Here is a 14518-nt window from a genome sequence, read left to right as displayed (position 1 = left end):
GTAGATAGCAAAACTGCAAATGAAAACCACAATGTGAAGAGTGCTCCTCTATGCAAGGAAAACAAAACACGCGGAGGGGATATGTTTCACGGGGAGTTTTTTTTCTTCTTCGGAAGCTGCTCATCCCTCTCTCTTTCACTCTTTTTGCAGTTTGAAAAAAAGCGTGGTTTGGATCCCGATGCAAGCCAAAATTCACTTTTCTATATATATACTTCAGGCAAGGTCCTCGCTAGCTGTTACTTGCTTCTAATCTAGCAGTTCGGTACGTTGAAAGTAAACCTCTTTCGTTTTCGTGGCTATCGTGTGTCAGTGTTTAATTAATAGTTGCATGAGCTAGTTCGGGCATCGCAGAAATCGTTTGTTGTTAAATAATACATGTAGGTAACCGTTTGAAAAAGTTTAATATCGTTTTAAGTAGTACAGTGTGTTTGAAAGTGAAGTAACCCAGCGAAAAGAAAATTTCTGTTTGTGATACATGTTAACCGGTCTGTGAAGTAAGGGTAGAAAGAAAACTAAAAGTCCCTCAGCGTGGAAAATGACATATCAGCCGAAACTGTTCCTCGAATTCAACTGAATAACAGTTAATACACATTATACCCTTACACTAGCTGTAGAAAAGGATAGATATAGTATGTTACCCCTGGTGCACAAAACAGTGAACAATAATATGAGTACTAACCAAGTCTCAGTGAAGTTCTAGGAATACGACAATATATGTTGAGCAACTATAAACTGAAAAAAATCTCGACACAACTAGAATCACGGTCAAAAATCTATGCTGTAACCGTTTGTGCTATGCTCCATAAGCAGTAGAATGATTGCAACTCAATTCAACTGTCAAAGAGGGTTGTTACGTCTAGTACAATACATGGTACAAAGTTTAACCACCTTCAGACCGTAAAAAAAATTATTTATGTGGTCAAAACATAACAGTTTTATTCCATTGATACGGCGATACCGCGAAGAAGTATAGTTTCGGTTCTGCTAGTACAATTTATGTCAATAGTTGTGTACGTTTTGATATACAACCAGTGGTGGGCACCGCTCACTGAAAATTTAGCGACGCTAAGCGCTAATCCGCTAACTGGAAAGTTTAGCTCGATAACCGCTAAATGCTAAACGCTAAACCCATATTAGCGAAACGTTCGCCAATCGCTAATCTCTAACTTGATAATACGTAGATTGTCATATGTAAATATTTATTGCTACAGCCCTAGGGTTGTATGAAATTTTGATGTGAGACTAAACACTGTAATTAGGAGATTTTTTGTTTGAAAATATACAGAGTTCGCAGACAGAATCAATGTACTTGCTCGGTGACTTATCTATTTTTACTTTCAGCCTTCCCTATTTTTAGAACTAGTCTATTTTTAGCAATACATTCAATAACACTCGAAGTAATATTGTTTATATTCGGCGATATTATGCCTGTAGTATTTTTTTGTGCAAACAACATGTATTTGAAAAAGCACAAGCTTATCGTTCTTGTTGAAGAAGCACCAAGAATTTTTCGTAATGCGTCAAAGTCAGAATCAACTCTCTCAAGCAGACAGTATGTGAAGTAGAGAGAACAAAAAAAAATGCGAACTGGAAATATGATACAGATTTGGAAAAATATACCGCATCCCGACGGGACAGGGAGATTGCGGGTTCATGTCCCGTCGGGATGCGGTATAATTTCCAAATCTGTATCATATTTCCAGTTCGCTTATTTTTCGATCTCTCTACTTCACATACTGTCTGCTTAATGAACTTGCGTGTTAACGGGAAAAAGCCGTTGTTAAAATAGAAATTCAGTTCGAAAAAACAACTCTATATCCTCAAAAACCAAATCCAATAACACTTACGTTATCACAATGAATGGTTTTGTCTTATTTAACTCTAAATCAATCAAATTTATAACATGGATCTTACTTTCAAAATAATATGGGAGCCCCTATGAAAGTTCATCGATTGGCAAACATAAGAAGATATGTTAAACAAAATTAACAACGAGTTTCGGCAAAAAATCGTAGCAATCAACAATTCCATTTTTGTTTTTTTTTTGACAAGTTTTTTCATTTGCATAAAATTACATTCGCTGTATTACGAAAACAGATAATAAACGTTTATTATGGAAAAGTTTAAAATAATAAAATATCATCTAACACATTTTGAAATGTAAGAAAAAATTCGAAATGAATCTTAGTAAATGGATCAACAATTCAAAAGCATTCACCGGCTCTTACTTTTCTATAAATTTGTATATTTGGGAATTCAGTCTTTTGATACTATCCGGTCACGATTATTTACTGAATATCGAATATAAAATATTATATATTGTACCACTGCAATCATAGACGCCGAGAGACCTGTGGCTTTCTGCTGCACTGGTACTGTTGCTTATACCAGCATGTTTTCTTTCAAGACATCAGTTTTCATTACGTTCTGACAGCAGGTTTAGGAATTGTTCAAGAATGGGGATTGTTTCAAACTTTTCGGAAAACTTTTACCTTCGAGACATCATATTAGTTTAAGCTCATAGAAGCAAAAATAAATTGACCTATTGGGACGGGGAGATTCTGTAAATTTTTTTCGATATTGATACAGAGAATATCACAGGGAACGGTTGGTGTCCATTTACGTAGTGCTGGGACTTTTAACCGGATATATTCGTGATCCGGATATTCGAAGCTCGGATTACGGATAGGTAAACGAATACTATCCGGATTTCCGGATACGGATAATCAAATAGTCAGATACGCGGATATCCGGATATTTACCATCCGGATATCCGATTTTTTTTCTGTTTTTTAAAGACTAGTTAAATAAAATGTAACGCGGAAAATGGTTTTTTTTTAAATAATATAATAATATGTAAATAATATAATTATTTACATAATTCTCATTGAATTATGTTCGGATACCAAATCCGAATATCCGACTATCCGAAAATCCTGTCGGATAATATCCGGATATCCGGATGATCCGGATTTTGGATATTTGTCGGATATCCGAGGTCGGATAATTTCAATCCGGATAGTCCCAGCACTACATTCACGTCGTCTGTGCTAGGAATGCTTGTATTTAATTGGTTCATTGTTGGCGTAAATTTGTCATTGAAACTTTTTATCAATCTTACTGCTTAGCAATGAAATTAGAGTGATAACTTGCATATTACAAATTTGTTCAACATTTTATCTATCCAACAACCAATTGGTTATTGTTATCTATCATGTGGTTATGCTGTTATTAACGTTTGAAATCTGACGCAACATTTGCCAGTTCCATTTCCAGTTTTTCAGAATGCATCTCAGTATAATAAACAAAGACGTAGTCCCACGTCAATAAGGAGCATCAAAAGTGAGTCTGCTTGTATATAAAATAAAGGCTTTTAGGAATGTTGAATGAAACACAAATACTATCTGAATCGAAAAATTATGACTAGGGTGGTCGGTATTACCGACTTTTCGAAAAACCGGTATTTCGGTATTTATGAAAATAAAAACCGGTAAAACCGGTAAAAAACCGGTATTTTTATTTTTTTCGGATCAATACAAACCAGGGGTGACTCGTGGTCGTTAAACCTACTTTTTCAACTACAAAATTCTTAAAATCATAGTTTCGAGAAGAAGTGATGATCGTCCGCGAAAAAAAAAAACGCTAGTTACTCTCTCTGTACTATTTAAAAATAAAACTGAAAAATAATTAGAGGGTGTTGAACGTCTCCGGTGGTGGTTTTCTTCGGCCGGTTTTCTACCGCAGTCTTATGCAAAAACCTGCCGAAGTAAGCCACTGCCGAAGACGTTACCTACATAAATTTGGATTTGAAATTTATTTTTTGCTTAGTGTCTATGTATGTCTATGTATGGACGTGTCGCTGTATGATTTTGTTTTTGAATTTATGAGTATCTACACACTAAACTTTTTTTACTGAAATTCAGTAAACTTTCACTGAATTTTGCCAGGTTGAAACATCAGTAGTCCATTCACCAATGAAAAATTACTGAACGTTTCAGCAATGTGAAATGTCATTCTGTTTGACGGGGCTTCACTGAATTTTCAGCAATATGAAATGTCATCCTTGTTTGACCGACTTTTACTGATTTTCCAGCATAATTAAAAGCGTTGCCGAACATTCAGCAATGTCGGACGCCGCATATTTTGACAGTACTTTGCTGATAGAATTCAGCAAAGGTCCGGCAGATTACTGAATTATCAGTTGAGTGGGAATTCCTTATATCGGTTTAAAAATACGTATAAAATTGATTTTTTCTTAAGATTTATTTCATCTTACCCTTTTTGCACAATTATGAGCATTTTTATCGTAAAATGTACATCCGAAGTCCGTCCGATGGCCGGAGAACAGATGGCAATTCCCTCTACCTTACAGCGAACTGTAAAAAAAGAAGATTAATTAACTATTCTACTCACCAAATAGTTTCTCCACGTCGCAACGCTCGACTTTCAGGTTCTGCAGCTCTCCCTCGAGCTCCGGATCCACTTTCAAAATAATTTTCTTCCCGGCAAATCTTTACGCTCACGCTTTTTTTTATTTTGACAGCCGCAGCGTGTGTTAGTCGATGACAGATACCGAATATTCAGCAATGGAAGCAATTGTTGAATTTTCAGAACACCTTTAGATAGCTGAAATTTTAGTATACGGTTTTTATTGTTGAAATTCAGTAAAGATTACTGAATTTGGTCTTCGGGAACTTGGTGTGTATGCTTCATTACGATCTAGATTTTTTTTTTGTAGGATTAGGACCTCTGCGACCATTGTTTTGATCTGTAGTATACGATCCAGATACAACACTGGATAACAGTGTTTGAAAAACTCCAATGAATGAATCTAGTGATATGATTACGAAGAACATAATTTCGAAACTCATGTAATAACAAAAAAAAAACATGCAGATTTTTTTTGAAATTTTCTTCCACATCGCAAAGCTTAGCTTCAAATTAGTGAGTAACTTTAAAATTCGTAGAAAAACAATATTTGAAACTGTTGAGAAGAGTATATAAATAAAGTAAAAAAAATCACGATCAGACCAGAATTTACTCTTTACGAATCCGAATGAATCGAAGGTAAATACTTCTTTATTCTGTTCGATGCTCTTTAAACAGTTCGTCCAAATTTTTTATTATTATAATTATTTTATTAACTTTAGCTCCTGATGGAGAAACGAAAAATGAGGCATATGAACAAGTTTGTAACTGAAATTGAAATAAATATTTGAATTGAGAGGTTGGTAAAAAATATATAAAAATATAGAAAATGATAGTAAAAGCAGAAACGTTTACACGAGTGAGGCCGGGTACATGCAGCTAGTTGCTAATAAAAGTCCGCTTCGGTACGGGCGACGAAGCTTTGACTATGCTACAGCTATTTAAATTTCACTTTTTCAAGGAGCAGTAATTTTTAGGATGAAATTCTTCATTGGTTGATTATTTCATCCTGTAAAGACTTTGTATCAACAAAAAATAAATTCCTAATCCAAATTTATATTTATTTATTATTTTTTTTAGTTTTACTTTTAAATAGCACAAAATAAATAATGACTTGCGTATTTTCGTTAACATGATTGTGATTACTGCCTCAAACTATGATTTTCATAATTTATAGTTAAACTGGTAGGTTCAAAACCCACGCGTTGCCTCTGTGAGTATGAGTGTGTAAAGAGATTAGCTGTTCTACTTAAACAACAAAAGTTTTGCTTTATTGATAAGTTTTTTGACATATTATCGATACACACAAACACATCGTCTGAATCCAAGCAGATTGTTCGAAAATAACAAAAATTGATACATAGGTAAGGGTAAATTAATATTTAATGTTGCTTCTGTCTAAATGTATTCATTATACAGGGTGTTGAGGAGCTCACATAAAATCCTTTAAGAGGCGATAGAGGACCATGTTTGATATAAAAAAATCCTTCTACGCATATGGCCAAAAGTCAACTACTGCAGAGTTATTCACTATTTTTAATTTTCGGTTACGCTTGCCTCTAACGAGCAGAAAATCGTGAATTTTTGAGACACTATTGATTACGAAATTTTCTCAGCTCTCCAAGAGAACCAACAGAACTGAGCGAGCTATCATACTTCTTGTGATAGACCTCATTAGAGGTGAACATAACCGAAAACTAGAAGAAGAAAATAACTCTTCAGTAGTTAAATTCTCACCATATGCGCAAAAAGATTTTTTTCATAGAGTCCTCAATCAACCCTTAAAGAATTTGACTAAAAGTGAGCTACCTAACACCCTGTATAAATCGTCATGTGATTTGTAACTCCTACCTAAGTGAGTAGCATTCATTAGCCTAACAATGATTTATGAATATTGTGACAAGTTTTTTTTTTTCAATTTAAAGAAAAATACCGAAAATACCGGTTTTTTCGCCTCTCCAATACCGGTATTTCGGTACTGCAAAAAATATCAGTTTTACCGGTTTTACCGGTTTTTGTTTTACCGGTAAACCACCCTAATTATAACCGAAGTTGCCGTAATTTCGAGTGCATTACAACAGGCAGAAATTTTTGGCGTTCCGAAAATATAATCTAAATCACCTTGAGTTCTCCAGAATGCTCCAGCTTAAACGATAACTGGAAACCCATTCAAAAGTAAAAAGACTGACTTGTACTTGTTTCGTAAAGAGAGGAAATCTAGACAATTGAAACAATTGAACTTTGTTTGAATGAAACATAGGTTTCAGAAGAAACTTTTTCAACTATCATCATTCGAAGCAATTATTGTGCGCCATCAGCAACTCACAGTTTTTGAAAATAGTTTTTTGTTGCGACAAAATTAGCGAATTAGCGATTAACGTTTCGAAGGCCAAAATTTTAGCGACGCAAACAGTTCGCTAAGCAGCTTAAAAATTAGTGAATTGGTGGAATGGTGCCCACCACTGGCTATCTAATTAGATGGTAGAGCAGCAACTGATTTCGCGATACGTTGTATTTAAACGAGCTTTAAAAGACAGAAAAAAAATTCGGATATCCTGGTATCCGACTATCGATTATCCATATTCGGATATCTGGAGAGTATTCACCTATCTATCCGTGATCCGAGCTTCGGATGACCGGATCACGAATATATCCGATTAAAAGTCCCATCCTTAAAATGCCCTCCAAAATGGTGTTGAATCAAGCAAACTTGTCACTATTGTGAAATATACCAAAGCATTTTAAATGCCCAAAATCATAGTTGAAGAAGTTAATATATTTTCTGTCACCCATCAGTACCTCAATGACAGCGATAGTAATTGCGCAAAAAATTGCATATTTGAGTTCTCGATTTTCTTTCAGTTAATTTTTGTATCGAAAATGTTTTACTTACCTTGTCATTACCTAGATTACGACTACGATTTATGTTTTACTTGTTCGAAATGTCTAGAGGAAATTCAACTTTCAGTAGTCACGTATAAAAGCTAGCATGTAAAAATTTAAGCTCCATTGTATAACCGATTGCAGTCATACCACGATATAAGAAAACTAATTTTTTTTTGTTATGTTATAACGAGACACGAAAAAAATTTTTTTTTTCATGGATGCAAAATTCTCATTGATTACTCAAAGGTGCGCAAAAAGTTATTTCCCTTCACCTAGCAGTATATATAAACCTGTCTTATGCTCTTTAAGACAATTTTCGTATACAAACATAACCAGTCATAAAATATTGAAAAAAATGATGATTTTACCCCATTCTACGGTACATTCTGATTCCAAAACTTACTACACCCCAAAAATAATTGTTGTGTTTCAATTTTAAGATATTATAAAAGTTACATGATATCGAGGTATAAGTTACGTTATATTGAGCTACGATTTTGACGTATAAAATCGTCTAAAGGCAAGTTAGGGGTACAAATTAAAATACCGAAAACATCGAGAGCGTCACGAAAATTGTCGAATACCAATGATCATAGCTCGGTTAGTTTTATAGATGGTCGGGTTTCGGGTTTTCAAACCCGAAACCCGAACCCGACCCGTGCCCGGTACGGGTCGGGTTCGGGTTTGGTGGGAAAAAAGTTTTCGGGTTCGGGTCGGGTTCGTGTTTAAAAAAGGTCAGGGTTAGGTCTGAAAACCCGAAACCCGACTATGCAACTGTTAAAACCACTAACATTTCAATACCATTCCAGGCTCAACGCTTTAGGGCAGCCTCAAATTGGTACAAAAAATCTACCCCTCAAAAAACAAATGGGTTCGGGTCGGGTTCGGGTTTCACAGTTTCGGGTTCGGGTCGGGTTCGGGTTCAACCGAAAAAAAATTCGGGTACGGGTCGGGTACGGGTTTGAAAATAGTCAAACCCGACCATCTCTAGTTATTTTCAAGGATTTTAAAACCACTTTTAAATCGTTTGGAATAAATGTAGAACTGCACATTTCATAATAAAGAAAAAAATAAGGTAAAAAGGATTGTATTTTAAAAGCGAAAAGGGCCGACTGTAATTTGTACTGGATTTGTACTTTGTAGGAGGAGTGAAACAATTTAGGGGAACTGCTCCGATATTCATCTCAACAGCCGGCTGCACCTATATTCATCTTATTTCTCTCATTTGTCCTATTCATCGTCAAATCTCTACAAATGTTTGAAAGTAAATCTATTTGCTTTTCGATTTTGTCAAGTGATTGTAAGTTGTACGTTGGAAATATGGTAAAATTTGACGATAAATTGATCCAAAAGGCGTGATGAGATGAATGTAGGTACTGAGATGAATATAGGAGCGGTTACCCTACTTTGAGCAGGTGTATTTTGTAACGGTTCTATTTTAGCTTTACCTTCGGATGCCAAGTACTTGGCTTATTCTCCTGGCAACAGAATTATCACTGAAATTTACCGCTTTACACCTTAAACTGATTAACCTCAATAGGGAGTATTCCCAATCCTATAGCAAAAAAATGAGTTGATGTAATTCCATGTTTACCTTGCGTTTGAGTTTTATGAACAACTTCCTTAACTATTTTGTTTCAATGTTTTATTCCATTCAATTATGCTTAATTTACAAAAACAAATTTATTATATCTGAAAAACAGATGTTTTCGAGATATACATAAAAGTTCAGCGTACGATCTTACGAAAAGTTAAAAAATGTAGTTCTAAGATAAGATTTACTCAAATTATGTTGCAGATTCTTTTCAAAATTAGAAAAGTTGGCACTCTTAAGAGAAAAAAAGTGTTTTTAAACAAAAACGTAAGGTAGTGACAAAAACTAAAGAGAAAAGTTGCCGAGAGATGACTACTAGGAAATTGCTTGACCTTTTACATGAAAGTTTTGAAAAAAATTAATTTTGGAATCCTACGCTAATTGTTTTTTTAAACAAAAAGTGTTATTAAAAGTCCGAATTAATTCACCTAGCGGTGAGACCCAGCCTTTCTCTTTGGGCTGCATTATTTATTGAAACAAGTTTGCCGAAAAACTTCAAATTCCCGAAAAAAATTATATTCGGATAATTTCTGCTGGATTCATAGTTTACTGTAAATAATAGAATTGGGTAGCCAACAGCACAATTATACCAAACCTTTTAAACCAAACATTCACACACATACGAATACATACAAACAGATACACACACGAAGAATAGCGACGTTGTATTTCAAGTAAATGAATTTCATATTGATTGAAGCATTATGTTTGAAATTTGACGTAAGATTTTTGAAATGATTGTGCTAAAGAGATAGTAAAATGGAAGAAATGATTCCTAATTTCGAACAATTTAATTCCGAGCAAACACTGAGAACATTCAACTTAAATGAAAATTATGTTGAGGCCACATATTTTGTTCTAAGCAGTGGGTTTAAAACACTCTTTGAGTTACGTTTCTCTCCAAATCATAATAAATTAATATGAAATAAATTACTTGTTAGAGACAATCCGTTCGTATGACAGCTGTTTTGTTCAAATAAGTTTCGTAATCTATGAGGCAAGAGTTAGTTAAAGTAAAAGTCTGACTGTAATAAAATAAGCTTAGGGTCAACCAGACCTTTTATTTGACTCTAAGAACGCCAAAACCGATCTCCGAGGAAAGTGAGTGAGTTTAAAAAGCCGTAGGAGTATATTACTGCCTGAAATCGCATAATTATAACATTCGACATTTTATGGATTCGTGCTTTTTATTGGGAAATGCTTGAAAATTACAATCTGATTATAGTGTAATTAAATTGTGTATTATGGGGTAGCTCGACCTTTCGTTTGACACTAATTTTGTGAAAATCGATCCAACCATCTGTGGAAAAAATGAATGAGTATGAGTAGTCTTTGGAATATGTTTCTTTTCAAAACGTGATTTCACATGTTCATACATAACGGACAAATTTCTAGTCCGATTACAATAAAATTCAATAGGGTTGTGGAAATCGGTCCAGTCCTCTGAGAAAAATGAGTGCGTTTTCACAGCCTCCGGAACACTTTTCTTTTAATAACTTTTGAACCACATTCTTGATCATAATAAAAATCATTAGTTAAGGATTTTCGAGGCAGTCTTTTAATTTGAGACTAGTTTTGAAAAAATTGGTTGTGTACTTTAGAAGACAATGATGTTTCGGGATTTTCACATTTTAAAACACAGTGAACTAAAAGTACAATGACAATGATATTAAATAGCATCTTATGGGGCCACTAGACCTTTCATTTGCAACTGATCCGTGAAAATCGGTTCAGCCATCTCTGAGAAAAGTGAGTGAGTTTAATCAGTTACGGAATATGTTTCTTTTTATAACGTGATTTCACATGTTAATAAATAACGGATAAAGTTATAGTCCGATTTCAATGAAATTCAATAGTAACCTATGGGGAAACAAACGTTTAATTTGACTGCAATTGTCACTACTATGAAACTATGATACTATGATCTTGTTTTTAAATTAAAAAATATATACACTGGAGTCTTTTTTTACGCGGTTGGTTGTACCGCGTTGAAAAAATCCGCGTATAAAAAAACCGCGTTATTTAAAAAAATCGCGTAAAAAACTCCATTCTTTAATAAGATCTGATTAAAAATAATGGCACGTAAGTAAATATAAACTTGAAAAATAGTATAAAAATGGTAACGAAACACACAAATTGAGTTTTTGGTGCATCTAAAATGAAAATTCATTGAAGAACATGACAATAACATTTTCATAATAATTTTCGTTGCATATTCCCTTACAGTTTCTAATAGATCCTTTGGAGATATTTTTTCTTTTCTTTGCATGGACTCATCCCTGTGACTAGAAGTATTTGATTCATTGTGATTTTAATCAGGTGATTATTGCACTCTGCCCCAGGGCCGGATTTAGAAGCTGGGGGGCCCGGGGCAAATTTGTTTATGGGGCCCTCTTTTCTTAAATCATTTAGAGGTAACGTTCTGGAAGGTGACGAGCAAAAAAAAGGTCGCCCTAGAACTAGAGGACCCCTTCAATCATGTGTCTCTGGGCATTTTCCCCCTTTGCCCCCCCCCCCCTCAAATTCGGGCCTGCTCTGCACTTCATATTACTGTCAATGTCACTATAGAAAGTAAATGACAAGCTTACCATTCATATTCGAGCTTCCGTGTCAAATTTACTGTTCCACGAGCCTCCTTTCGTTTTATCAATATCACCAATCACGATTTCCTGGATTTCACAAACGTTCCATTAGTCAACTATATTATAAGAGGAATTTTTTTCCTAAGAGGAAGAAGTCATGTTGTAAAATCTCGTTCTTCCTGGCAAAATTGCGCCATAACTACAATTTCCTGAATAGTAGTATTATAACTGTGCCTTGCCTTGGTTGCCTTGTGAAGTATAGTTATTATGAACTATTTTTTGTAGCGCTCAATACAAAATTCTATTTCTCGACCTTGTTACGGAACAGGTCGAACAGGAATCAAGCGTTTTTTTGATTCAGATGCTGGGATACTCGATAGCACTTTACAACATTTTCTCCTTCAAGCTGATTTCAAATACGAAAAAAATTTCTTCTAAATTACTCTCTGAGCTACCATTATGTAATTTTATTTGTTCTACTTTTGACGCGTTTCAAATTTTAAGCCTGATAGCGTACCAAGCGTTTTGAATGAAATAAAACAAATGGCGTAAGATACATTGTTTCAAATGGAACCACTACTTAAGAGAGAAAATTTTGCTTAGGACATGAGTGAGGTTTAAGAACATAGCTTGAAAACTTGACCTAAGAACTAGGCTTAAGAATTTGAAATAGTTTGAGTACCACAAATGTTAATAAACCAACTTCTTTCCCATACAGTAATTTAATTTTTTTCCACAATTGCAGATACACAACACTTCTCGAATTATTTTCTGCCGAGCACCTGACAACCAAATCATGAAACTTGCCAAATTTCGCGTACGCATTTCTCCGCTGGTGGTGCTGCTGGTTTGTATAGGTAAATGCATAACCCGCTAACCCCCTCTAACCTACTAACCAATTTTCATTCGAACGGGTGCCTAACGCTAGCTGGTATCTCTCTTACTCTCGCCCTGGTAGAGGCACTCCATGCGCGATCCGTATCCGACCGGAAGCGGGACTTTGATTATGACTTCGACGGTTCCAATGCTGCTTCCTATCATGCTTCCAAATCCGGATACAGCGCCGGTAGTGGACTCCGCTCGATCGCCCAAGGTTCGGCAGATCAGGCCAACACAGCGGTTCACAACCAGGTAGCGGCCGCCAAACAGGCCTCCTATATTGCGCAAAGCACTCTGGCACAAGCTGCGTCGCAGGCTGCGGCCACTGCTCAAGCTGCCCTAGCGGGAAAGCAAGTTCTGCTACAAGGTCTGGAACAGCAAAACTTAGAAGCACATCAGGCGCTGGAGAGTGAAATCCAGCAGATGCACCAGGCGAAAAAGGCAGCAAAAGCCGCTCAGTATTCTGCGTCACAAGCTTTGAACCATGTTCAGGTTTTGACTGCAGCGCTCAATAATGCACAGGTAGGACGACTGAAATCAGAAATAATACCATAAAGCCAATATTTTTTCTCTAATTAGGTAGCAGCGGAGCATGCCCAACAGGCGGCCAGCGAAGCCGCATCCGAACTTGCTTCGCAATCCCAAATGGTGGGTACTGCTAAAGCCCGCGTTGAAGCAATCGAAGAACAACTGAAAGCAGCTCAGGTGGACTACGAGGCAACTCAAGAGGCCGCACACAAGGCGGCCTTCTCAGCACAGGAAGCGCAGAAGAATGCGGCTGAAGCGGCTGCCCATGCTGCGGTACCGCATCAACTGGAACCACAACATCACCAATTTCAGGCGAAGGTTTCCAAGCAGTCACACCAGCACGAGCAAGAGCACGATGATATCAACAGCGGCGAAGTGAATGTCGACGAAGGTCACAATTTTGGATAGAGGAAAACCGTTGCCATTTATATAAGTTCGAATCGTAAATATGTTAAATCTATGTTTTAGTAGAGAGATGAAGTAATGTTGCGTTTATGGTATAACGGAAGTTTTGACTTACCGGTTGAAATGAAAGACTTGACTATGTTTACGTTTGTTGATAGTTTTTTTTTAGAATCAAATATACTGTTACAGGCTAATGTATTGGAACAATATAATTCAATTGAAGAATTTTCCTTGGTGACAATCGTAGCCGTGATCACGAAGAAAGGCGGAGAAGGGGAGTTGGAGTTTCAGTCTCTGGTGATGTGGAAGACAAAAAAAAGCTTTTAACCCTTTATAAGGCAGTGGCAACTATATTGCCACCAACAAAATTCATTTTTTTCGCTGCACTCAGAATATTGTTTTCAAATTTGACTTAACCAAAGACTTCTACAAGTGTCTTAGAACACTTTAGTTTTTTCTAGGACTGCTAGAAGTGTACAATATTGATTTTGGGATCATTTTTATGTAAACAAACAGCAATTTTAGACCGTCTTCAAGAAATTCATTTTTATTTTGGTGAAAATCCAACAAATTGGTAAGTTCTTCACCAGGATCTTTCTATTTAGGACTTACTGTGTTAGACTATGCAATTTTTTTTGTAAAATACATGGTGTATTGGACGACAAATTCAATATTTTTTCCTAAAAATTTTTTCCTGGATACCACTCAAAAAACCGTTCACTTCGATCTTTTTCATGCAAAATAAATGGAGTCCTACTGTTACATTCGAATTACTATGATTTTTCATTTTTTATAATTACAAAAAATCAAGCTTACAATGCAGATGCAAAAAAATGCTTCCATCGTTTTTGGGGTTAACGGGCAGTGGCAACTATATTGCCACCAATGTTTTTGGGGTTAACGGGCAGTGGCAACTATATTGCCACCAATTTTAACAAAGTTAATTTTTTAACAAAGGTACGTTTGTGATGTTCCTTTTGTAAGGAATACGTTTTATTGAAGTTTATGTAGATTCCTTGCGTAGTTTTCACGGCCTTATGAAGGGTTATTAAGAGAGTTAATAACTAGTGAAATATTATCGGGCGCCTTTCAGAGAAACTCAGAGAAATCATTCGAACTCTTATTTGGAAAATTCATAAATGTGCCAAATAAAATGAAGAAGAACGAATAAAATCCACTGGAAACTAACCGAGCCTCTATCACTGAAGTTCACAGC

At 35.7% G+C, this 14518-nt stretch overlaps 1 protein-coding gene across 1 annotated transcript; it reads left to right on the top strand.

The window, feature by feature from the left end:
- The first annotated feature begins 243 nt into the window (after positions 1-243).
- On the top strand, positions 244-13466 carry LOC129730647 (uncharacterized). Its single transcript, XM_055690153.1, has 4 exons — positions 244-377; positions 12236-12347; positions 12449-12891; positions 12949-13466. Exons 2-4 carry the CDS (start codon positions 12287-12289, stop codon positions 13303-13305), a joined length of 861 nt encoding a protein of 286 aa, XP_055546128.1. The 5' UTR covers positions 244-377; positions 12236-12286; the 3' UTR covers positions 13306-13466.
- The last annotated feature ends 1052 nt before the right edge of the window (positions 13467-14518 follow it).

This window comes from Wyeomyia smithii, chromosome 3, assembly GCF_029784165.1.
Source record: "Wyeomyia smithii strain HCP4-BCI-WySm-NY-G18 chromosome 3, ASM2978416v1, whole genome shotgun sequence".
Taxonomy (NCBI): domain Eukaryota; kingdom Metazoa; phylum Arthropoda; class Insecta; order Diptera; family Culicidae; genus Wyeomyia; species Wyeomyia smithii.
This window is presented reverse-complemented; position numbering and strand designations above follow the sequence as displayed.

What these genes read in the sequence shown, in the direction of transcription:
- LOC129730647 (XM_055690153.1), top strand. Translation starts at nt 12,287, where the DNA reads ATGAAACTTGCCAAATTTCGCGTACGCATTTCTCCGCTGGTGGTGCTG. An exon ending in GGTGCTGCTGGTTTGTATAG is followed by an intron (nt 12,348 to 12,448) that starts GTAAATGCATAA and finishes TCGCCCTGGTAG; the next exon opens with AGGCACTCCATGCGCGATCC. An exon ending in CAGCGCTCAATAATGCACAG is followed by an intron (nt 12,892 to 12,948) that starts GTAGGACGACTG and finishes TTCTCTAATTAG; the next exon opens with GTAGCAGCGGAGCATGCCCA.